The sequence below is a fragment of the Ascaphus truei genome, chromosome 9 (genome assembly GCF_040206685.1).
Source record: "Ascaphus truei isolate aAscTru1 chromosome 9, aAscTru1.hap1, whole genome shotgun sequence".
NCBI lineage: Eukaryota > Metazoa > Chordata > Amphibia > Anura > Ascaphidae > Ascaphus > Ascaphus truei.
Window position 1 is genome coordinate 61,182,511 of NC_134491.1, and position 26,285 is coordinate 61,208,795.

General features: G+C 43.9%; 1 protein-coding gene across 9 annotated transcripts in view; it reads left to right on the plus strand.

Moving 5' to 3' along the window:
* LOC142503145 (membrane cofactor protein-like) overlaps positions 1-17,083 on the plus strand; it is a 78,220-nt gene extending 61,137 nt beyond the window's left edge. For 7 of the 9 annotated variants that reach the window (XM_075615207.1, XM_075615211.1, XM_075615210.1 and 4 more), the window contains one exon: positions 14,972-17,083. In XM_075615207.1, coding sequence (XP_075471322.1) covers positions 14,972-15,023 — 52 coding nt within the window. In that variant the 3' untranslated portion in view covers positions 15,024-17,083. Of the gene's footprint in view, positions 1-3,939; positions 4,026-14,971 lie in introns of those variants that run through there. The other 2 variants (XR_012803943.1, XM_075615209.1) reach the window with 2 other exon arrangements.
* Positions 17,084-26,285: the final 9,202 nt, after the last annotated feature.

Genomic DNA, 26,285 nt, shown 5'->3' on the forward strand with positions numbered 1-26,285 from the left:
CTCGGAAGCAATCTCTATTTTTTTCGCTTTACAAGTTGTGCAGGCCTGATGTAGGGTATGGACCCCAGAAGCCTGTTCCTGTGTCCCAAAGTCATCGCGGATGACTCGGCCCTCTTGTTACCAGCCGATATGCACCACACACACCCTGTAATGGCCCCTATCTGCGATTGAAACCACTTTGAAAGACAATTTTTAATGTTTTATAATGTAACAAGCATGTTTGTTCCTATAGCAACACTTTACAAAGGCACACTTCTTTTTGAGCCCTGCCCTCTCAAGCATAGCACAAGCTTAATTGTATCTAATGACTGCCTGGTCACATGATCTTCCCCACAGAACTTTCGGTGCAGAAGAATAATATCAAAGATGCAGAGTACTGTAGCTCAGATAGGTGAATTAAACCTTATGCCAGTGTGTATTTAATGTTAAATAACTCATTTATAAAATCAAATGTGTATATATCATAATGTAAACAATATGTATATTTAAGTGTGTGTGTGTGTGTGTGTGTGTGTGTGTGTGTGTGTGTGTGTGTGTGTGTGTGTGTGTACACCAGATGGGCAGTCTGAAAAATGAGAGTATTTATGTGCCCCATAGCGTAAAAAAGTTTAACATTTAATGAAGGGGGAGGAAGGGAAACATGAACACTCACTAGGATACAGTTAAAAACAGCATTGTGTGAATATATCACCAGCCAGCAGTTCTCTCCAGTCAGGTCTCAGTCCTGGCAGTCCTCACCAAGTAGATGTTAGGCAGGCCTGCTGGGCACTCAATCTGAAGAGTCCCAATAAAATAGTCTTTCATGCAGGGGATATTCAAATTCCGCTGTCTCAAACACACTCCGAGTAGGATGTGGCCTAGTCGAGCTCATGCAAGAAGATATAATGCCATCATCTTAATGCGTTTCGTCACCAAGATTGCGACTTCAGTGCATATTGCATGTATGTAATTATGCTAGACAATTGCAGACAGAGATCAAGAAACAAAGCTTATCTTTGAACTGTCTCTCCTTAGGCCGCAGCCATGCTAGGTACACGTGCTCGCTCTCGAGCGCCTTGTCACATGCTGGGGCGAGATCTGGCCATGTAGAAATGTGCTGTTGCGCACGCGGGAAGGGGTGACTTTTAGGGGTGTAGCTATGATGTCACAGAGCTGTTTCACCCTCATTGGGCGAATCGCTCACGTGATCCGGCTGTCGTACGGCAAATACAAAATATTTTGTCTCTGCAAGCAGCTCTGCGCGCACGCACTATGGAAATTCGGATAGGCTTCCATGTGTTTGATTGCGCCGTGAGCGCAATTGTACACACACTTTGACACCATAAGGGCTCGTCCAGGCCAAGAGCAAGCACGCATGCGTGCTCGGTGCAATGAAATAAATTACGACAATGTGTTTGACCAGCGTGCATGCGCGCGCTCAGCTGCTTGGCGAGACAAATACTTTTGAATTTGTCACACTTGCCCTGGTCACGTGCGCGGTTCAGCCAATGAGGGCAATGCCCTGTTCTGAGGGGATAAATAATATTATAGGCTATTTTCATAAATATTAGACAATTTTGTATAGTTATATAGATGATTATTTATTTTTTAATTAAAATAAAATTGCAAATACATTGAAGGACCTCCATATACACTCACTAATATTCAATAGGACGTCTTTGATTTGTACATGTATTTTGTGTCTTCTTTTTTCATTATTTCCTTTTTTCTATATACTTCATTATTATTCTCATTTTATGGTTTTTATAATATATGTTCAATTCAATATGGTTTTAACCTTGTTTACAACCGGAGTGTGTGTACTTTTGTTATAAGTTTGCCAATAAAGTTTTGCCTCGTGTTGTTGTGATACGCTGATGTCACAATCCCCTCGTCACTGACACTCCTGGGAGGAGATGGGATTAGTAGGCAGTACATATTATCTTATAATAACAGTGCTGGCAAGGCACGTTTATGAATAAAGTTTTGTTTGTTGCGATGACGTCACAGCCTCCCACCATTTTTTGGCGATCCCGGAAGTGGAGGGGATCGGAGACGATGGCGCTCACAACGCACACAAATACTACTACAATAAGTACATTTCTTATTCACCTTGATTAAGAGCTAAGGCTTGAAACGCGTAGGTGTGGGCTTCCTACCTATGTATGCATTTTATGATCCATTAAATTAGTTCATTTTTCTCCACTTTGGGAACGCTCTCGTTTTTGATCTGTTTCACCCTGCATGGAAGTAGTGCTGTCTTTTTTTTTTTCCTGTTTGTGTACCTATGAAATACCAGCTTCATTTTTCCAAGGACGTTCTGTTGTGATTTAGGAAATACAAGGTGTCACTTTTGTGTAATCTTAGACTTCAGTTCAAAGAAGGACCCTTTAACATAGGGTTATGTTAGGTGAATAGGGGTTCTTGTTACTTTCTATAGCTTCTGTCCATACTTTCATGTTTTTGCCTCTGCTAAAATGCAATGGGCCCATACTTCTGGAAACTGGATCTTATCTGCTGTAGAACCTGACAAGGATGACCTTGCTTAGGCCTATTTTAACAAACTTGCCCCATGCAAGGTGAAACTCAAGGAATGAGCGTGGATATCCTGAAAAGTTGGAGATTGCGTCTTGAAGGGTTATTTGGCTTCATACTTACCCTGGCCCTGGCTGTACAAGCTCTTATAGGTGCAGTTCCATGTTGCCAGCCTAAAAATATCTCTTGCAAACATTTTTACAATCTAATTGGAACATCGTTCAGAAAAGGGAGTAGGCAGAGGAAATGAAACCGCTCCTAACTCTCCGCTCACCATGTTTGCATTCAAACATGATTAATATGTATAGGTGTCAGATTTTGGTAAATAAGGCATCAATCACCACCTATACTGTATGTGACCCCTTAAACATGTCACTGCCAATCATGAGGGCTGGAACTAGAAATGCTTGGGGTGCTGCACCTCCATCCTAAAAATAGATTCTACCCTCCTGCTGCCATTAGTTCCCATTGGCCTTGGAAGGGTCACCTTTAAATACAGCATGTCTGTTGCCATTATCTTTGTGCAGCCAAGTCACTTGTTCTGAACCCACCTAGCACTGAAATGATTAATTATTACATGGTCTATTCCTGTAACATATGCTGAGGAATGTTTGCAATCACAGCATCAAACTTTAAACTGTCTCCTGGAAAGTTGGGGCCAACGCTTTTCTGCCAAAACACTTTCTCTTCTAAACTTTTTCTGGTCTATCTTTTGATCTGTCCCTTAATTGTGGTGTATTAATTAATTTCTGTACCTGATATCTTGAATATGGTCTGTTTTATATATATATATATATATATATATATATATATATATATATATATATAAAGGAGATGGTATATTACGCTTCCTAAATTTAAAATGTGCGGATTTCTCAAACCCCTTCTCAGTTTTATGGGCCTTTCTGTACTGCGAAAATGGCCTAATATGTCAAGCAAAAGTCTTCTGAGAGAATGATACAATACATGAGCAGCAAAGTAATGTTTTGAGGGGGAAGAAATGACAAATATGATCAGTTCAAGAAGCTCCTGGAGAAATGTATTTATTTGCTGTCAGAAGGGTAGGTGATTTTCCCACCATTGACTGGTTTAATAAGGAGCTTTGTCATAAAATGTTGTACAATTTAATGGTCGCGCGAGAGAGTTCATATAGATTTAATAGCGTGTACACAAATATTACATCCAAGAACTCTCATTAAAAGCAATCCCAACTTGCAACAAATCTACACTTCTCCAGGACCAACAGTGCTGCATTAATTTGCACAACATAATTTAAAATATGCAGTCTCCCTTTTAGAAATGTAAAATGTATACTGTAATTTATTATCTATTTCAATTGCAATAAAGACATAACAATATCTTCGGTTACATTATAGAATCTCCTTTAAAAAAACAAACCGATACTTTTTGTGTTTTTTCTTCCAGGTGAGCGCTCAGTGTGTTCACAGCGTATATGAAAATATAAATAAAGAACAAAATAGTGTGACCAGTGCGGTATAATGGATTTCTAGGTATAAGTGATATTGTTCCACTCGCAGATTTCCTCTTTGGATTAAAGCATGTTAGAGACTCATGCTCTCTCTAACTGGAGCAGTTGTAGTGGAGGACATCAATATGGGTCTTCCCAGGGTAATGTGTTGTAGATAATCTTCTTATATCACTCAGAGGAAAAGAGACTCACATAGTGTGGTATATCCAAAAGATATACAGTATTATGAATAACAACATGTATAGGTGATGATACACTCACATTTGCACATGTGAAACAGGTATTGTACGAGGGCTGGGGACTCTGTCCGTGGCGTCTCAATCTCCGCGCACGTCTTTTCCAACTCCCGCCATCACTTCCGGTGACGACTCCACTGCGGGTGGGATTGGTAGGGACACTCTAGTGCCGTTTGCCAGGTTTCCTCATCTCCTATTCTGCACAGCTTGGACGGATTCTACTCGTTTCGCGAACAGCTTCAGGAATCATAACCTGTCTACTCCCAACTAGATATTTATAGGCTGATAGCCATACAATGTAATTAACTTTCGACAATATTCAATCAAACTTGATAGTAAAAATTGACAAATTTCCATGTGACAAATCTATTATAGCAAATGTACAAAAGAACAATTCCAACTTAATTTCATATATATCTCCAAATGTGAAAATTCTCATATAGAGGATCATAATACCTATCTTAATAATACTGGCAAATATATTTTAATAATACGACGCAACTAAAATTTGGCCCATATCTACATGGAGGAAAGTGAGAGAACACATGAAGTTAGTGAACATAATATATATATAAATCATACATTTTATTTTATAAAATGTATAAGAAGGTATTGACATATACCTTTGATAGATATTTCCAATGAATTATTGGTATTGATGATGTATTGTTCACAATTTATACAAGGAAGGCTCTAATGTCAATGTCCGCATTTAATCCCTCAGGGGCCAATGTGAACCTTTTGTGAATCCCAAAAAGTTCAATGTTTGGCTAGTTGATTCAATCTTTTCCCCTCCCTTCCCCACCCCATCCAGTTAAGGGGAACATGTTCCAGACCTTTATATTGGAGATGTTTAGGGTCGGGTTGATGCTGTAATTTACAATGTTTAGATACAGTGTAGGTGAGCACACCCTTCTTGATGTTTTCCAAGTATTCTAAGATTCGGACACGTAGAGGTCTGGAGGTGCATCCAATGTATTGGAGAAACTACCATTACTAAAGCAATGATAAAAATAGAAAAAGTTGAAAGAAGTGAATTAAGAAGTGTAAAGAATAAAATTAAAAACTGAGCAAATAAATGTTTTATGTATTTTCTCACCGAATACAACAGAGAGGCAGTACAAATAATAATTTAAAAAAACATATCTAAGCATTGGTACATTATCAGGAACGACCCTGTATTAAAAAGACCACTTACCTAAAAAAAACAAATATTATCTTCAGCAAAGCACCCAATCAAAAAGGCAAGCTGGTCCACACAACCTTAAATAGAAAAGTGACAAAAACTACGAATTGGATGGATAAACTAAAGGGTTTTTCGGGTGTTTATCATATGTAAGGCATGTGTTCATAAGGATCAAGATAAATTAATATTCAGTCCAAAATCAAACAAAACGAAGTATTTTCTATAGAAAGTTAAATTAACTGTAAATCTACATATGTTGTATATCTGTTGGAGTACCCTTGTGGCCTCCAATACATTGGATGCACCTCCAGACCTCTACGTATCCGAATCTTAGAACACTTGGGAAACATCAAGAAGGCTGTGCTCACACACTATGTATCTAAACATTTTAAATTACAGCATCAATCAGACACATTGGTCCCTGGGGGATTAAATGTGGATATGGACATTGGAGCCTTCCTTGTATAAATTGTGAAAAATGCGATCACTTGCAGTATTGGTGGTGTTAATTTGTTTTTTGTTTTTACAGAATTTCTTTTCACATTAGTATTAATATTCACATGTGATAATATTTATTCACTTTAAGTTCGCCAGTAAGATTGTTTATAAAGTTTTTTTTTTCACTAAAGTTTTCCAATAAGTGTGTATATAGACACTGTTATATTTAAATTCTGATTAGAAGCGCCCGATTTACACCCCTTTTTTCAATTTGTGTTTTCTCTGATAATTTTCTGCAATGGTAGTTGTGTTTCCCCTTTGCGTAGTGAATACAACACATATGAAAACTGCAGAGATGGCGCCCAACCAAACCAAATGCCAATGAAGAAAACAAATATCAAATCGGTGTAACCAAGGTATCTCCTTTTGGACAGTGCCACCAATCTTCACAAGTTTCTTTGCTGGAAACTCTCGCTTCTCTTTGAAATAGAGACGCCATCCTTTCCAATGGTCTTTCTTCTCTAGCTCTGTGCTATCTGCTTTTGCGCTGTTACATACTGACATTAATGTGACATTTCCCCCCTCTAACAAGGAGATATTTCTGTTCAGATAATTAGCAGGACTAGCGTTGCCAATCACAAACCTTGACATCCTGTATCTGCTGTTTAACCCTGTGGTGTTTTTGTGGGGGACGGAAAGTATCTAAATCCCAAGCAAAGACAAATTAATTTATATCTCGACTACAATAAATTGGCTTTAGTTAAAGAAATGTAATACAAATATTTACCCCACTCCACAATTGGTAATGCAGCCGCAGTACTACATTTCCTAATCCCTGTACGGAGTTCTTTGTTGTACCCTAAGAAGGGCAAGAACTCACAAAAACAGCCTTAGGCCTCGGGCATGGTCAGCGCTTAGGCGCTGACCCGTGCTGAGGCGCGCTGGTGCTTACCAGTGAGCCCCTGCAGCCGCAATGAGAGCGGCTTTAGTAGGGGCTCGCCTACGCTTCTGGAAGCGTAGGTCTTATCCAAATTTTAGATTGGGCGCTCATGGGAGCGCAGGGCCGAACCAGCTCCGTGACGTCACTGGCCCGCCCCCCGACACGCCCACGGACGGCGCGCTAACCAAGGCCAGGGAAAGCACCGCTCGGCTGCTGCAACCCTGGACGCAGCCTTAGGCTGTGCTTATAGTGATGGCGGCGCGACATTGAGTGAAAACAAATGCATTGCTGTCATCGCGTGCGCTTATAGTAAGCGCAACGGCTTGGTCGCAATGTAAGTCATCTCAATTTGATTTTTCCAGCGACCGTAGCCTGACATCGTCGTGTCGCCGTCGCGGGCACTATAAGCGTAGCCTTACAGTAATGTATAAAACCTTGATGAGACAGCTCTGTTTAATCCCTTCACCACCAGAGGTGTTTAAGCCACTAACAGAAAAGTGCACAGAGCGCACCGGGGCTTAATAACCAGATAAACAGAGCTATGCTCTAGAGCAGGGGTGGGGAACGTCCGGCCCGCGGGCCGTATATGGCCCGCCAACTGTTTTGGTCCGGCCCCCGTGAGTCAGGGGGCCGTTTGCGCGCTTGCAAGAAAGGAGGGGGAGAAAAAATAACTTTCCCTTTCCTGATTGGCTGCCTCGTGTTGGCATATTGCCAAGAGTTTTTTGTTTTATTTGCCAAGACCAACCCCCCCCTACGGAGCACGTCCACAGAAGAGCGAGTCTGCGGAGGAAGAAACTTGAATCTTGAAAATTGAATCCCCACACCGGGCAGCAGTTGCGGAGGTGGGCACGTGCACCGATCCCCTCCTGCTCCGATCCCCTCCCTCCCCCCCTGTGCACGTCCACGGACCTCCTCCGATCCCCCCCTGCTCAGAATCCCCCCCCCCTGCTCAGAACCCCCCACCCCCCGCGCACTTTCACGGTCCTCCGATCCTCCCCTGCTCAGAATCCCCCCCCGCGCACTTACACGGTCCTCCTCTGATCCCCCCCTGCTCAGAATCCCCCCCTCCCTGCTCAGAACCCCCCACCCCCCGCGCACTTTCACGGTCCTCCGATCCTCCCCTGCTCAGAATCCCCCCCCCCCCGCGCACTTACACGGTCCTCCTCCGATCCCCCCCGCTCTGATTTTCCCCCCCCCTGCTCTGATTCCCCCCATGTGCACGTCCACGGACCCCACCCCGCGCACTTACACGGTCCTCCTCCACACATAGGCTGCGTCCTCGCTAGCGCAGAGCGTGCGGTGCTTGGCGAGGTGACTTGCATATATATATATATATGCAAGCTCACGCGATGCATAGGCGCGGGCACACACGCTCATCGGCGCTTAAACAAATTTTAGGCGGGGGGGACGCTGCAGGGGAAGCTAGAAGGTTTAAAAAAAATTGTTTACTTAAGCGCCGGTGAGCGTGTGTGCCCGCCGCATACACGCGCATCGCTTGAGCGGGGACTTGTACATATATATGTGTGTGTATATATATATATACAGTACCGACCAAGTTTATTCTAATACGGCTAGAGCTGCAAGCCGCGAGGTTTCCCGGCTTTGATGGAGAATCCCCTCGGCGTGCCGTGCGTCACCGAAGGGAGCCCTGGTGTCCCGCGATGTGGGGGATGCGGTGGGGGGCTCCGGGGGGACCAGGCGGACCCGGAGAGGGGAGGGGGAAGCCCCGATCGGAGGACCTATCCTCAGAGGCTCCGGCGCGCGCGCGGGACACCTCGGCGCGCGCCCGAGATCTGCTGCGGCCGAGACCGGGTAAGTGTTAGACTAAGCTCGGCCGCAACAGTATATGTGTTTATATACTTATATATATGTGTATGTGTGTATATATATATATATATATGTGTGTGTATATATATACACTGGCGACACACTTTATTCGAGCTCGGCTAGTCCCACGAATTCGGGTATACCCGGGTGTATTGAGGTTTGTGACTGTTTTCTGCCCGAGTGCATTGAGGTATTTTCAGGCAGGGATTGAAGCATTTTATTCCCGCTGGCTGCAATACTGCACAGTATATATATATATACTGCATTACAATTCATGAATTTATGCCATCTGGTAGACACGCGAAGCATTGCAGCCTATTAAATCCTAATCATTATCATTTAACAGATCAGCCGCCCGTCAGCCAGGCATGAACCCAGGCTGGGAAGGCAAACGCAACGGGGCTTGTCAGAGGTGAGGAGCGGCGCATTCCAGGTATCTGCCAGGTACATACTGGGTATTTGCTCGAATAAAGTGTGTCGGTGCAGTATATGTGTATGTGTGTATATATATATGTGTGTATATATATGTGTATATGTATGTATGTATGTATGTGTATATATATATATATATATGCAAGTCACCTCACCAGGCGCCGCTCAGCGCTAGCGGGGACGCAGCCTAATCCCAGCATCATTGATCTCCTTGACTTCAATACAAGTTGTATGATTAACTTTTGCAGACACCTTCCCCCCCCCCCCAAATGATCTTTGCCCCATAAAATGACTGTGTGATCTTATGCATCTCAAGTTGTCACTTCTTGCAGCTGATTGTCATTCTTGATTGTGTGTGGGTGGGTGATTGTGTGGGTGGGTGATTGGGTGGGTGGGTGATTGTGTGGGTGGGTGAGTGTGTGTGGGTGAGTGTGGGTGATTGTGTGTGTGGGTGATTGTGTGTGTGTGTGGGTGAGTGTATGTGTGGGTTATTTTGTGGGTGTGTGTGTGTGTGTGGGTGATTTAGTGTGTGTGTGGGTGATTTAGTGTGTGTGGGTGATTGTGTGTGTGGGTGATTTAGTGTGTGTGGGTGGGTGATTTAGTGTGTGTGGGTGGGTGATTTAGTGTGGGTGTGTGGGTGGGTGAGTGTGTGTGATTCTGGGTGAGTGTGGGTGATTGTGGGTGAGTGTGTTTGTGGGTGAGTGTGTGTGTGTGTGTGTGATTGTGTGTGTGGGTGGGTGAGTGTGGGTGATTTTGTGTGTGTGTGTGTGATTGGGTGTGTGTGGGTGATTGTGGGTGAGTGTGTTTGTGGGTGAGTGTGTTTGTGGGTGAGTGTGTGTGTGGGTGAGTGTGTGTGTGTGCGTGATTTGGGTGTGTGTGGGTGGGTGATTTTGTGTGTGTGGGTGGGTAATTTAGTGTGTGTGGGTGAGTGTGTGTGTGTGTGTGATTTTGTGTGGGTGTGATTTTGTGTGTGGGTGATTGTGTGTGTGTGTGTGATTGTGTGTGTGTGTGTGGGTGGGTGGGTGTGGGTCTGAGAGTCTGAGAGTCTGAGAGCGGATCTGACAGTCTGAGAGCGGGTCTGACAGTCTGAGAGCGGGTCTGACAGTGAGAGCGGGTCTGAGAGTCTGAGAGCGGGTCTGAGGGTCTGAGAGCGGGTCTGAGAGTCTGAGAGTGGGTCTGACAGTGAGAGCGGGTCTGAGAGTCTGAGAGTGGGTCTGAGGGTCTGAGAGTCTGAGAGCGGGTCTGACAGTGAGAGCGGGTCTGAGAGTCTGAGAGTGGGTCTGAGGGTCTGAGAGTCTGAGAGTGAGTCTGACAGTGAGAGCGGGTCTAAGAGTCTGAGAGCGGGTCTGAGAGTGAGAGTGGGTCTGAGAGTCTGAGAGTGAGTCTGAGAGTCTGAGAGTGGGTCTGAGGGTCTGAGATTCTGCGAGTGGATCTGACAGTCTGAGAGTGGGTCTGACAGTCTGAGAGTGGGTCTGACAGTCTGAGAGTGGGTCTGACAGTCTGAGAGTGGGTCTGACAGTCTGAGAGTGGGTCTGACAGTCTGAGAGTGGGTCTGCCAGTCTGAGAGTGGGTCTGACAGTCTGAGAGTGGGTCTGACAGTCTGAGAGTCTGATTTCCCTCCCCCCTGCTCGGTGTACGTGTGTGTATGTGTGCAGTCAGTCATAGTCACCCACCACCCAAGAGTCAGTCATAGTCACCCAAAGAGAAGCAGTTCCAGCCATCACATTAGGGGTGAGTTCTAGAGCTTAGCTCTGTTTATCTGGTTATTAACCCCCGGTGCGCTCTGTGTGCTTTTTTGTTTTGGGGACTCCTTTATTGGAGCCCCCTTTATGAGCGTTAAGAGGAGACGCTCAAGCACGGAAAGCAGCACCTTTATCTTTGGACGGCTCGAGCGCGGAAGTTCATCTACACTGTGTTTAAGCCATTCCCTTAACACCCTGGCAACGCACATACATTTTAGAAAATTGCCAATATAGATCTTGTGAACCCTGAAATGTTACATTCTTGCCCTAATTAGCAAAGCGAGAGACTGGGACTTTGGGCTGGAATAAAGTTATGCACAGCTGGGACTCTGCAATACAACCTTCCACTTCAAAAGCCAATGCCTTGTACACAAGGCCACTCTGCCACAAAGACTGGGAGACTCATAAGTGCCCAGTTATCCTTATTAATGCTAAGACAAAATATGTAGCGCATTTCCACAAACTCATCAATGTCTACAGTGCCTGTTGGGTTTAATATACCCGTAAACCACCTCCTCAACCACTTTTATTGTGGTTTTCCTAATTCAATGTCTGGTGCGTTAGAGACCTTGCAGTGAGAAATGCTTCTGAAACGTAAGGTAAAGTTGATACTTTTTTTTTTATGGCTATTCTTCCAAGAGAATTGCAAGCTTTTGGGACTGCTAAAGTCCCTTCAGGCCCTGGTAGGAAAAGTCTCGCCTTTGCGTTCTAACCTTGAAATAAAAGGCAGTCACTGCTGGGTAATATCTACGTGTGGTTATGTTTGGGCTGCATTATATTTTGTATGTAAGTAAACAATAGAACAAAGTCCTGAATATCAGTGCATCTGGATCTCAATGGAAAAATGGCAATATGTAGCCGATAAATTCTGAGCCTGCTTGAAGAGGGATTGTAACAGCATCTGTGAATACGTGTATAACGTCACAATAATAGAAGCTCATGAAATGGGTGATAGTTTTAATGAATATGGTTCTCTCTGGCAGCTGGAGGAATAAAAAGTTGTACAGTATATAAACAGCTCTGCCTCCCTCATCTGTCTGCGTGGGGACACACCCTAGAGCAGGCCTGCACAACTCGTAAAGCGAGAAGGGCCGAAATGCTCCAAGGAAAAAAAATTTGGGCCGCACGGGTAAAATCATCATCATCATCCTCACATCTCCCCCAGGACCCCTCACTATCAACCTTTCCGATACTCCCCATCTATCTCTCATACCCCCATCTCTCCCCCTCACCCACACACATAATACTCCCTCTCCACAAACACACAATACCCCCCTGCACACCGCACACATCCCACCCCCCCTGCACCTCACATCCTTCTCCCCCCCTGCACCTCACATCACTCTCCCCCCCTGCACCTCACACCACTCTCCCCCCCTGCACCTCACACCACTCTCCCCCCCTGCACCTCACATCACTCTCCCCCCCTGCACCTCACACCACTCTCCCCCCTGCACCTCACACCACTCTCCCCCCCCTGCACCTCACATCACTCTCCCCCCCTGCACCTCCAATGATCCCCCCGGCACCTCCAATCACCCTCCCCTGCACCTCCAACCACCCTCCCCTGCACCTCCAATGATCCCCCCCTGCACCTCCAATGACCCCCCACTACACCTCCAATGACCCCCCCTGCACCTCCAATGATCCCCCCCTGCACCTCCAATGACCCCCCTGCACCTCTAATGACCCCCCCGCACCTCCAGTGACCCCCCCGCATCTCCAATGACCCCCCCTGCACCTCCAATCACCACCCCCCTGCACCTCACCCCCTGCACCTCCAATGACCCCCCCCCCACACCTCCAATGACCCCTCCAATCACCTCCAATCACCCCCCCACAACTCCAATCACCCCCCCGCACCTCCAATCACCCCCCCCTGCACCTCCAATAACCCCCCCCTCACCTCCAATCACCCCCCCCCCTGCACCTCCAATCACCCCTGCACCTCACCCCCTGCACCTCACATCATCCTTCCTGCACCTCACCTCCCCTGTACCTCACCTCCCTGCACCTCACATCACCCCCGGGATCGCAGGGAATCGCCGCCATTTTTTTTTAATGTAATATCCACTACAAGTGCCATCTTTATATTTGAATATCACCCATGATGCCTCCTTCCTAACCTGTAATACGCACCAGTCGCGTTTTAATGGAATGAAGGACTCTGGTTCAAACTCTGCCCCTTTAATTGCATGGTTCAACATAACGTATAAAACAAAAAGACCCCTCATATTTTTTTTTGTTCAATCACCGGAAACTAATTTTGGGATTTGAAATAATTGTGTAAAGTAGAAAGAAAAAAAAAATTCTACAAAAAATATTTGCTCTAATTTAATGTCCTATAAATGGCTTGGTATACTTTTATTTTATTTTTTCTGTCTGTAATGTGAGGGCGTGACTCTACAGAAACTGAACCTCTACTTTAATCTCACCGTTCTGCTCCTAGAATCAGTTTTTAAGGTGCATGGCATACCCGTCTGCTTTCTATCATGAGCTTTAAGGAAAGGCTTGTGCCCACTTATTTATTTTTTTTGTACAATTCTCAATGACCCCCACACAATACAGTGAGCTGCAGGTACAGCACTGATAACAGTGCACTAACCTGCATTCCCCTGCAGACATGTTAACGGTCACTGTGTTTTGGAGTCTCCCTCATTTGGCGTCAGTCTCACAGACCTTTTAGTATCCGCATTTCCTAGACTTAAGTGGAATATCGCTGATTTGACCCTAAACTCCGAATACGTCCAAGATATCTAGGTTTGTTGCCAACCATGTTCGCTGCACTTAACAATATGAACAATCGTATACAGGGAATTCATTGTAATAATATGTGCATCAAACGTAAAAGCAGATAATAGAAAAGGATTCCTGCCCTGAAAAGTTTGCAATCTAAGTCCCCGCTGGCGCTGAGCGCACTCATGCTTGGAGAGCGCTCCAAGCATGAGCGCCGGGTGTCTTCCGATTTAAGCAAGCGTGCGCGGGGGGTAAGGGGGCGGCATTGCGGGCCAGCTGAGTGCGCAGGGAAGTATAGTTTTTGTTTTGGTAAGCGGCGAGCGCGGGTCAGCGTGTGTGCCCGCGCACGAGCGCGTGGGAACTTACATATTTATATATATATATCTATATGTAAGTTAACGCGGCAAGCACCGCACGCTCAGTGCTGGCGGGGACGCAGCCTAAGTAGTTGGCAGACTTGCAGAGTATAGGGGCCTCGAAGAGTGTTATAAATTGTAATTTTCCTGCCCCCCTGCGAATAAGCTGGTTATTGTGTGTGGCCATCTTTCCGATGTGAGCAGCATTGCTATAGCACTTCCAGAGGTGTTCTGTAGAGTTCGACTTCTATTACAATCAGTGTGTGAGAATTATGCAGTTTTGTCGTCTCACCGGTACCACAGGAGTTAAACGTTGATGCTAAGGAGCCTTCTTAGAACGAGACGTGTAGGGCGCGTGCAGGCCGTGTATATTAACAGCCACCGCTTTATGTGCACGTGACACTGGCTTAAATCCGCATTAACACTTCTTCCAGGGACAAATGCCACGGTTTGTGAGATTGTTCAAGCTAAACTGTTCGTTGCGTTGAGTTTACCTAACCTGGATTCATCCATTTATTGTGTTTTATTCAAATACTAATACCATGTTTGCCTGTAACGTGATATTTTTTTGTGTTTTTTCCTCAGTTTTAACCAAATTTGGGTGTGTGTGCTTTTTTCTTTATATACGTTAAACAAATATTTGTATCTTTTCTTTCCAATGTTATTGCATTGTAGAGACAGGTGGTATAACTTTCACGCAGTTTTAAATATGGCTGCCATTTTGTCTGCTGGGCGTGGCCCATGGAAAATATACATATATATTTTATTCAAATATTTATTGGGGATATTGGTGCATTAATAATCTTGGGATGGGGGGGAGGTGTGAGACACACTACATGTTCCCACTTAATATATGCTCAGAGCAGGTCTCTGAAGATCTGTGCACCATGAGGGAAGGTTGCCTCACGTCAAGGCGTAGCAACCTTCCCTAATTCAGATCCTGCTCCCTGCTCTTTATCATGGGAACTGAAAGTGTTCCTTTGGTCTCCCACAATCTCAGCGTTGTGCTCCGACCCTCCCGTGAATTCAATAGAAGTCATGCGTTCTTATTAACGTGCTGTCTCTTCTCTCTTAGGAAACGTGAGCCTGATCCTTACAATGCTCATTATACGACTTGCGATGCTTAGTTACTAAGTTCTGAAGGATGGAACATGGCATTTGCTTTTTTGTTTTGATTTTCCCTATTAACACCTTTTTTTGAGATGAGCTAAATACAGCGGCCCTGCAGTGTTTTGGACATGCCGCTTCTTCCTCGATCTGCTAGGTTATGACTATCTTTTGCATCTTCGCCTGATGCAAAGCCGTAAAGCCTGGCACGTACCAATGTATACAGCTATTTACCATGAAGATGCCTTCAAAGAACACTGCCAGGTTATGCCCATCTGAATTGCCATCCACCGCCCGCTCCGCTTCTTGCCTAGCAGTTGTGTATAAGGAACAGCCACTTGAATCCCTCCCGGATTGACAGCGCAGCACGCCGGTAACCTCTGCTGTGTCTAAGTGACATGGTTCCATTAGTTACTAAACAGTGCTACTTCGCAAGAGACATTCCAAGCACATCTTTGTAAATACAGTATGGCCATGTCTTGCGGAGTAGCACAAAGTAACATAGGCACAGCAGTTTTTGATGTCCATCTTTTGCACCCTTTAATGTTGCATGGCTGGGCTCAGCAGATATTTGTGGTAGCCGCCTGAACACGGTCTGCATTAACCGTTCTGCAAATTTGTGAACATTGTGCATCTCAATACACATTTGATACCATTAAATGCTGGAACAGAATGCAAGTCTGTCATCCCAGTAGTGAAAGGGTTACGTGCACACGTTAAGCCGCGCAGTATTTTAATTTCACGCATGCTCGTTCTGCTTGTCATATTTAATTAGACACATTTATTTTTGTAAGGATTTTATTTTGTATTTATTAAAGGTGTTAACGAAGTAATTTAAATAGCCTTAAACTGTTACTCGGCCGCTCTGCGTCTCATTACTGTTAGACGTGTGTTGCAGGTTCCAATGGCTTAAAGCCCCCTCAACAGGTCAAGTTTTCAGGATATCCCAGCTTCAGCACAGGAGACTCAGTTTAAGACTGAGCCTGTGCTGAAGAAGGGATATTCTGAAAACCAGGAGGGGGGAGGAGGAGAGAGGGGGTGTAAGGACTGGAGTTGAGCAACCCTGGCCAAAAGAATTGAAGTTTGGGCCATTTCTTAAAGTTCTTATTTTCTGTTTCTGGGCGGATGCTCCAGCGAAGGTAATTTAAGAGGAATGTATATATTTTGTTAAATATCAGGGGTTTAACTGAAAATAAATTTTCTGAACTCGAACATTAACCCTTTCTCTGCCAGAGTGCAACACACACCCCCCAGGATAGTGCAGTGCTCCATACGGTATGTGAACGGCTCATAAGTTTGTTTTTTGAGGGGGGGTTGGGTTGGCTTTAAAATCCCTCAATTTTATTTCCGCTTTCAGACAGACAGACATTGTTTTGTAAACTTTTTAAACATAAGTGTGTTTTTTTGTTTTTATGTTCACTTTTTCATATGCAAAGATTTTCAGATTGTAGGGGCATGCACATTATATTTTATTTTGATGTCAGTGTATGTAACAGGCCTTCACCACTCCACTGCTAGGCATTGGCCCTTAATCTATAACGGGGGCGGCCAACTCCTGTCCCCAAGAACTACCAACAGGTCAGGTTTTCAGGATATCCCTGCTTCAGCACAGGTGGCTCAGAGGTAGTCGAAGAATGAGCCACTTATTATTTGTGCTAAACCAGGGATATCCTGAACACCTGACCTGTTGGTAGTTCTTGAGAACTGGAGTTTACCGCCCCTGTTCTATAACATGCGTACCTGCCAAATGGGTGATTTGGCCCCTTACAGAATAAGGAACATTGTTTCTTTCGCACAGGTTTGCTGTAGATCATCTTAATCTTTGTTTAGCAATAAATAACGTGGGTTTAGGCTGAGAATCGAATATTTGTGCAGTACGTATTTTGTTGTCCCTTTCACAAGCATCTGTGAAACTTTCCTAAAATGTTATGTTAAATAAAGTACACTGGAAGGTAATAAATATTTGTACCTAATCTTTCTGAATGTTCTTTAAATGCAAATTGTTCCTATAACGTGTGATTGTAAAACACTTGGATACCTCCATTCCTAGATAAAATAAAAGAACAAAATAGAACCCGTATTAATCGTGTTTTTTGGTTATTTGTCCTTGTGGGTGTTTTCTGTATGTGTGATGATCTTTCTGCAGTGATTTCGAGCCAATCATTCAGTAGCTTGACGGTAACCATCTTTAAATTGCCCAGTTTTAGAGTACACTGCCTTTCTCCCACAGATGCCAGGAGATGATCTAGCAAGGATAGAACTAAAATGCTATATAAAGTATTGCTGAAAAAGACAGATAATCTGGATCAAATATTTGACCAAGAGAGGATGTGTACAAGAAATAATGAGAAAAATAGGTCTACTTGTTGCAAAACTGATAAATATGATGGTTTGCACAGGATTTGCTGCAAATAAAAGGAATCCAATTGAAGTAACATTTAACTTGTGTATATCACCCTGTTATCTGTATTATAACTCCTGTAAAGTGCTGCATAGATTGGAACTATATAAGTTAACAATACTGTACATGCATTATTGTAGTTTTTTCCTTTTAATAAATCTGATGGTTTCTCCCCAGTTTTGGAAGCTGGAGAATTCCATAACTGAAATTGGAATGCCACACTGCCCTCTAGTGTGTGGACATCTTAAGTACTCTGCGAGGAAGTAAAACAAAGCAGCAGTTGGCAGTTTAAATGACGGATCTGTGTGTAGTGCTGAATGTATGATTTTGCATGCACAACGATCCTGAGAGCTTACAAATGTTATTGGGCAAGTCGCCACCTCCGTGTGCCCTGGGTACCAAAATCAAAAGAAGACTGGGATTTGAAACAGGTTAACCCGCTTCAAAGGCAATGTTCTTACTGTTGAGCTACTCTTTCCGAGGCCATGAAGCCCCTCACCTACATTACAGTAGCGGTATCTTAAGCCGACAAGACGATCTGTAAGCCATGTTGGGGCTCTGGTTTGACATTTGGTGTCATCTGTGGGCTTCCATCGGAAATACAGCCCCTATTCGCCCCTCAAAGCAGCAATCCCTCTCACATTTTTATTTTTAATACTTGAACCTGGGATCCCCCAACCTCCAGGGAACCCGTTACCCAGATGTGCCAATTTCTTTTGTGCTGGTTTTGGCACAAACTACCTCTTTGGGTCACCAAGAGAAAGTTGAGATGGCATCGCTTGATGGCGTTGCAGCTTTCCATTGATGGCCCCAGAAGAGCATTGTGAAGCTATTTCCTAGCTGTGAAAAATTTAAGCATCTTAATTTATCTGGTGCTTCAGATGTTAATGTGGTTACCATTTTTCTTAAAAATACAAGATATTGTTTGACAGGTCAAGTCCCTGCCTGGGTCTGTGTGGAGGCACGGTGTGCGCGATCACTGGCTCACTAAAAGTGAAATGTGTGTCGCTACCGACAATAGCCAGATCCTGGGCTGTCAGCCTCAAAGAAAGCCTCAAAGAAAACTGTAAGTCTTGAATTATCACTTGTGCATCCCAGTGAGAGGTGACACCGGTCACCACTTAGTTGGAGGACTTTATTAAATATGAATTGCTATTAGGCCCATAATTTCTTCTAAGAGTAACAAATGGATCTGTCATCGTGGCGATTAGAGATATCCAATCATACCACACACTGCATGGGTAAGAGGTGCAAAAGACAGAAGGGTTTCTCCTGCGAAAATAGACGCTAGACTGTCAAATTTTAGATTGTGGAGAGCACAGATGCAACCGTGATGATAGCGTCTGTCTACGTATCAAGAAAAGCATAGCTTCTTTAGAAAGACTGCCTTTCAACACACAATCCCATATTAATGTAAAACAGACCACTCAACGAAACTGTGTATAATGATTGACAGTAATTATCTAAAGAAAGCTCATTGGATAATCCTGTACTCCTCAGGGGATCAGCACACTTGCTTGACAGACCATATAGGGGAAAAAACACAAACAGACACAGATCATAGTGCAACACTGTAGGGTTAAAACAGGTCTATACTAATACACACACTGCACATATAACATAGAGACTCCTAGTGACTATAAAAACTAATTTATTAAATAAAAAGAACTATGCCATAAAATGGTTTGGACAAATGAGAACACCGCTGGTCATCCAGATGTGAAAAATCAGAGCCCTACTTACAAGCAGCAAGGCAAATACAGGCAATGCAACAAAGAGTCTACCGGCTGCTGCTGATGTCTTTGCAGAGATGTAATTCCTGCTGCACCGTGACTTTCGTGCTGACTCTCCCTCCAAGGGTTAACAGGAACAGTGGCAGTGTTGGAAGCCTGCTTGTGGGGCTCACAGCTCTCCTCCACGTGAGGCTGCTCTCCTCACTTCCTCCTCCGGTTACACAGGCTGTCTCAGCGTGCCTGCACGCGAGTGTGCACGTGCCCTTAAAGGGACAGTACAAGCGTCCTGTATGCCAAGAACTAACGGCTGCAATGGGGCTCAAATGTGACCAAGTGTCCCAAAAAGTCCAATACCAAGCTCAAAGTGACTGTGTCACCTGCCCTACGCATTTCGTGGATGTTACTCCACTTCCTCAGGGGCTACAAAGACTGACACTAAATGACATGTACATATACCCTAACCAATTAAAAATGAATTGCCCAATTAGGCTGTATAGCCTGCATGTCATTAATATCAAAGCACTACGTCTCTAACAACATAATACACATACAATACATTAAACAACATTAAAAACATTCAGATATCAACTGATAACCATATATCCCAAAATTGAGGCCAGATGTAATATCATAATAGGCATTGATATATACCAAAATGCCAAATTGTGGCCAAAGGATAAACAAACCTGCTTAAGCCACTTAGTATGCTACTGCTGGTACAGAGTCAAATGGATAAGGTGTCATCCATTAAGTAATGGTTGCATTTAACTATAGTTTGTTTGAGCCATTTCATCTACCTAAAAAGAAGCCCAGTTCAAAATCAATATTGAGCCCATATGGGGATGATTTGGGCTCAATATTGATTTTGAACTGGGCTCCTTTTTAGGTAGATGAAATGGCTCAAACAAACATTAGTTAAATGCAACCATTACTTAATGGATGACACCTTATCCATTTGACTCTGTACCAGCAGTAGCATACTAAGTGGCTTAAGCAGGTTTGTTTATCCTTTGGCCACAATTTGGCATTTTGGTATATATCAATGCCTATTATGATATTACATCTGGCCTCAATTTTGGGTTATATGGTTATCAGTTGATATCTGAATGTTTTTAATGTTGTTTAATGTATTGTATGTGTATTATGTTGTTAGAGACGTAGTGCTTTGATATTAATGACATGCAGGCTATACAGCCTAATTGGGCAATTCATTTTTAATTGGTTAGGGTATATGTACATGTCATTTAGTGTCAGTCTTTGTAGCCCCTGAGGAAGTGGAGTAACATCCACGAAACGCGTAGGGCAGGTGACACAGTCACTTTGAGCTTGGTATTGGACTTTTTGGGACACTTGGTCACATTTGAGCCCCATTGCAGCCGTTAGTTCTTGGCATACAGGACGCTTGTACTGTCCCTTTAAGGGCACGTGCACACTCGCGTGCAGGCACGCTGAGACAGCCTGTGTAACCGGAGGAGGAAGTGAGGAGAGCAGCCTCACGTGGTGGAGAGCTGTGAGCCCCACAAGCAGGCTTCCAACACTGCCACTGTTCCTGTTAACCCCTGGAGGGAGAGTCAGCACGAAAGTCACGGTGCAGCAGGAATTACATCTCTGCAAAGACATCAGCAGCAGCCGGAAGACTCTTTGTTGCATTGCCTGTATTTGCCTTGCTGCTTGTAAGTAGGGCTCTGATTTTTCACATCTGGATGACCAGCGGTGTTCTCATTTGTCCAAACCATTTTATGGCATAGTTCTTTTTATTTAATAAATTAGTTTTTATAGTCACTAGGAGTCTCTATGTTATATGTGCAGTGTGTGTATTAGTGTAGACCTGTTTTAACCCTACAGTGTTGCACTATGATCTGTGTCTGTTTGTGTTTTTTCCCCTATATGGCCTGTCAAGCAAGTGTGCTGATCCCCTGAGGAGTACAGGATTATCCAATGAACTTTTGGCGCCAGGTTTTCCTTTGTTTTCACTTTCACTTTCTCTGTCAGTACTGACAGTATTACTAGGCAGCCTTCATATATATATATATTTTGCAATTGTCACACTGGTGTTTTAGTCTTTAGCGCTTGTGCACATTTTTTCTTTTTCATATCTAAAGAAAGCGTTATCAGATATTAATTAACTCACTTGTAAATCAATACATATCTAAAAAGACATACAAAGCACTAAATCAATCTGTAAATAACAATGTAATACTGACATGGTAGGAAATATATACATAAATGATAAGTGCAAATATGTCACATTTCAAAATATCACAAACCTATTTCAAATATTTTTGCACCTATCTTACATTTTAAATTTGTTATAAACTTATAACAAGCTTTTGCATAGCTTCTCTTTTTTTGAGTAGATTTATATAGTCAACCATAACTCCAAATTTGTAAACCAGATGTTGAAACCTTGACCGCAGAGAATTGCAATATTAACAATATACTAATAAACTAATATATAATATTAATGAATAAGTTGAATATACCCAAGAATAAAATATGAAGGAAAACAAAACCAAACTAATGAAACTCCACATCATAAAAAATTGCTGAGATCCCTATCTGAATTGAGACATCTGGGTATTCTGGTTCGCAAAGTAAAAATCCAAAACATTTCTCTGCGATCCAATTTGTTAACCCTGTTACCGCCTCTAGTAGTGGGACCACTTCTATGCCTTTGCATATTAATTTCTTGAGGTTACCCTGGGGGCATTGTGACACGTTTGGATACTGGATGATTTAAATCAGGGGGGGCGCAAACTTTTCCCTGCGCCCCCCTACCGGCGGTCCTCTTACTCCTGCGCCCCCACTCACCTGCGCTCCGGCGTCATGACGTCACGTTGCCATAGCAACGTGACGCCACATGACCTCGCGGCGTATTTTTGATGCCGCGTTGCCATGGCGACGCAGGAAGGAAGCCGCCAGAGCCTAGGTAAGTAAAGGTTTATAGAGGCCCTGCAGCTCCCCCGGCACTTAATTTAAGTGCCTTCGGGAAGCGCGCGGGGCCTCTGTAAACCCCGCGCCCCCCCTGGGGGTCGCGCCCCCCAGTTTGCACACCGCTGATTTAAATCCCCCTTTTTAATGAGCCTAACATGTTCTTGTTTCCTATGTTTAAAAGGTCTTATCTTCCTACCCACGTATTGCTTCCCACAGCCAAAGGTTAGATGATACACCACAAATTTAGTATCACAATTGATAAAAGATCTAATATGAAGAATTTCTGCCTGTGAATGTGGAAGCAAAAAATGGGGAGGCTTGCATGTTAATACAAATGCTACAATGACCGCAAAGAAAAATAACCTTTGGTTTAGCAGTACTGGTGTTAGTTTGGTCTGATACAAAGAGACTGGGTGAAAGACTGTTCACCAAGGTTTTAGCCCATTTGAACACAAATTTTGGGCCTTGGTCTACTAAATCCCTTATTGTCAGATCTAATTTAGTGCATCCAATGATGAGGGAGCCCAACAAGATTAAGAGAGTACAGCAAGCACAAGCTTGGATCAATAGTGGGGAAACTTTTGACAATGTAATATTTTCAAATGAATCGTCAGTTGACCTAGAAAGATTTGCCACTTGTGCCTTTTACAAAAAAAAATAATCTATCCCTGAAGCCACGTCCCAAGCACCCACTCAAGGTCCATGTGTGGGGTGCTATCTCTAGACTTGGCCCAGGGTCCATAATAATATTTGACGGTAATTCTCAGTTTATCATTTTTGGTAATGAAATTTTATGTGCCGTAAGAATGTACTGTATGACATTATATCCCTTTTTCTGTACAGGGATCATGGATAAAAAACAATTTTTAAGAATAGACTATAGACTCCATAGCTGACCATATTCGGGCTCAGTTCCCATCTGGTCATCGATTCTTCCAGGATAATAATACAAAACACAGTGCTTCAATTAAGTATATTCACGCACGCGGAATTAATTGGGTGAAGACTCCCCCAGAGTAAGTGCCTCAATGTAACAGTTTCTTGTTAATTTCTACTGTATAGATATTTGCTCTTACAACCCCATTTTTGTCCCTGATGTTGCAGGTCACCCGATTTAAACCCCATAGAACTGGTGGGGCATGAGATGAAACCTCACCTGAGGAAAGTCGTCAAATCTGCCAACAAGGACCAAATAGTAAAGGGAATACGAGCTTTCTGGGCAAACACTCAATGTAGAAAAATACAACAACTATATTAATAACATTGCAAGAGTTTTGCCCATTGTGTTACAGCGTAATGGACATGCTACTGGCATGTAGTAAGAATGTATCAAGTGGATTATTTTACAAATAGGCCTTATACTGAATATATGTAATTATTGTTGCTTGCACTGGTGAAAAATGTGAGATACTGTAGCCCTGAAGGTGTCAAAATAATCATAAGTGTTAAAAGCTGCCCAAAGCAAGGACCGTATCATGGTGACCTTACTGTTGAGGTACTGTCATGTGCTGTTGATATGCCATCCTATTGTGAGAAATAAAACGTGTTAAATTCTATCCTATTTTGGTTCACTTTTCATTTATTTGGTGTTTATTTTTGGGGCTAATACTGTATTGGCGATGGGGGCTGAGGGATGGCAATAGTACGAATGGGTGCGAAATGTGATCCAAACCTTACAGTATATTCAGTTCACAGAATGCAGTACGGTATATATATACTGTATAAAAATACTAAAAGGTGGAACACAGACAATGCAATAAACAAACATCTAAAGTATGTGTACACACAGACTTCAGTACTGAATATATATATATATATATATATATATATATATATATATATATATATATATATATAGGGAACCATGTTAAAAATGGTTTTTGAAGTAAAAAGTGGCACTGTGTACTTATTTGCATGTCATTTCCCAGAATCCCTTGCTGCAGTGGAAGTGCTGTGTGCTGGGTGATAATGGTGAAAGGCGGGGTTGCAGACCTGCCTAAGACATGCAGATGAGCATACAGTTGTATTTACATTTGTATATATATATATACACCTACACACACATTTTAAGTTATGGTGGGTAAAAAAGGCAACAAGAAACCTCACCTGCCTAAGACATGTGAATGTGCTCACAAGTGATCTTTATATTCGCGATATACGATAAAAATGCACCGTTTAAGAAAATGGCTGTCAGTTACAGGGGTAATGGTGTCTCGCGCAGTTATCACAGCTCTCCAGTGGACTGACTCATACGTCTGACGTAAAATCCATGGTATAGATTTGCAATACAATAGGAGCAGCATGCTACTGCACAGAGCACAGAGCATAGATCCGAGCACTGCAGTATATGGTTACTCTACTCTAAGCAGGTTAGACACTGACAATTTTATTATGAAGTCACCATGATATATCATGGAACCACAGCCAGAACCTGTGATGTATCTACTGCTAGACATGAACAATGTATAAAGGTAATCTCAACAAGGAGGTAAAACAAGTTTGTGAATCAGATCATTAATATGTTGCTTTATTTAATTTGATGGTTGGATTCGTATAAGCAGTGCTCGACAAACATGGTGACCGATTTTGCCTGCTGGCGATCTGTGCTGTGGTTCTTACAATTCCCCTGCTCTCAAAAAAAAAAAAAAAAGAAATATTCCCGTTGGAAAAATAAATAAAAATCCCCCTATCTGATTGGACGGACGCGTGTTGGCGCGCAGCCAGGTTGTTTTGGGGCGCAGCCAGGCTCTATATGAGCTGAGCAGTCAAGCCCGCTCTTCCTTTTCTGCAGAGGTAAGTAGTGTCTGTCTCATGCTCTCTCATGCCTCCCTATCCCTTGTTTCCAGTGTGTGTGGTATTTTATATTCTGCACATCTGGCTTGAGACACATATGGCCTGCGAGACCCAGACCCCTGCTCGGAACGCAATTTTTTCAAATTGATTTGTCGCTTCCCCCTCCTACGGTGGCGGCGTGTTGCATGTGCGCTGCCTTCTCACCTCTCAGCGGAGTATGTGAATCGAGGGGGCAAGTGTGCGGCGGCAGCTTCCGGCCCATCTTGTGGTGCCTGCTCCCATGGTGCGGTGTCACCCCTACTTCCCCCTGGTCCCCGTGGCTGCCTGCCTGGGGTGGGAGATGGGCACGGGGTGGTGCGCGGTTGCAGCACATGGCAGTGCACATGGGGTGCTGGTGGTTTCCGTTCCCAAGCTTGCCCACTCAATGCGGACAGCGTGTGAGGGGGAAGCAGGTGAGGGACTGGCGCACACAGGGTGGGGAGGCTGGAGGGCCGAATCTTTGCGCTTTTGCAGCTGCACGGGTACACTTCCCCACACCACCCGCAGTTGCAGGGCTGGCCCACCCGGAGCGGCGGTGGTGCAGGGGGAAGCCGCTTGCTCGGATTGCCGGCCTTTCCTCTCGCTCCCCCCCCCCCCCCCATCACTCACGTCCGTCACTGACTCTAGTACTCCACTTTGTGAGTTTCTGTGTGTGGGGGAGTGTGTCTGTGTGTGCAGGACGAATGAACTAAGGAACATAGGGCACAACGGGTTTAGCAAATCAAACTCATTTAATAAATGAGTTTGATTTGCTAAACCCGTTGTGCCCTATGTTCCTTTGTTCATCTGTTCAGGACTGATCACAGGCTTTCATGCAAACACTGGAGCACAGGTAACTGTATCATTATTTTTCTTTTTGAGGTGTGCAGCATTTCTCTTATATTGTCTGTGTGTGCAGAACACCAGAAGTATCCACCCAGTCAGTCACCCACCCACCCCCTCTCTCTGTCTCACACTCTGGATCTGGATATCTTATTTACACTATATATCTTACCTGCCCTATTCCTACACCGAAATAACCTATACTGCTTTCTAACAGATCTGACTCTCAAGCTTCACACAGGAGATATCGGAATCCCCCAACCCAGAAGACAGGTAGGGAACACCTCCCTTCCAACATATAACATTGCGAGAATGAGGGTAACTGGACATTGAGGGACTGCGGATCAGGTAAGATCACAGGCGGGACTGCTGCTTTATAAAATTGTGAAGCGGGGGCATCCAAACACTGGTTAAGGGGTTCAGGAAACTAGTCATTCACGCACACTCCTGACCCCCCCCCCCCACGCACACCCCCCCAAATTGTAGTAAAGAGTATAAATGTAATACAATAATTAAACTTATGTCAAAACCAAATTTTATTAGTTCTTATTAGAAATTTA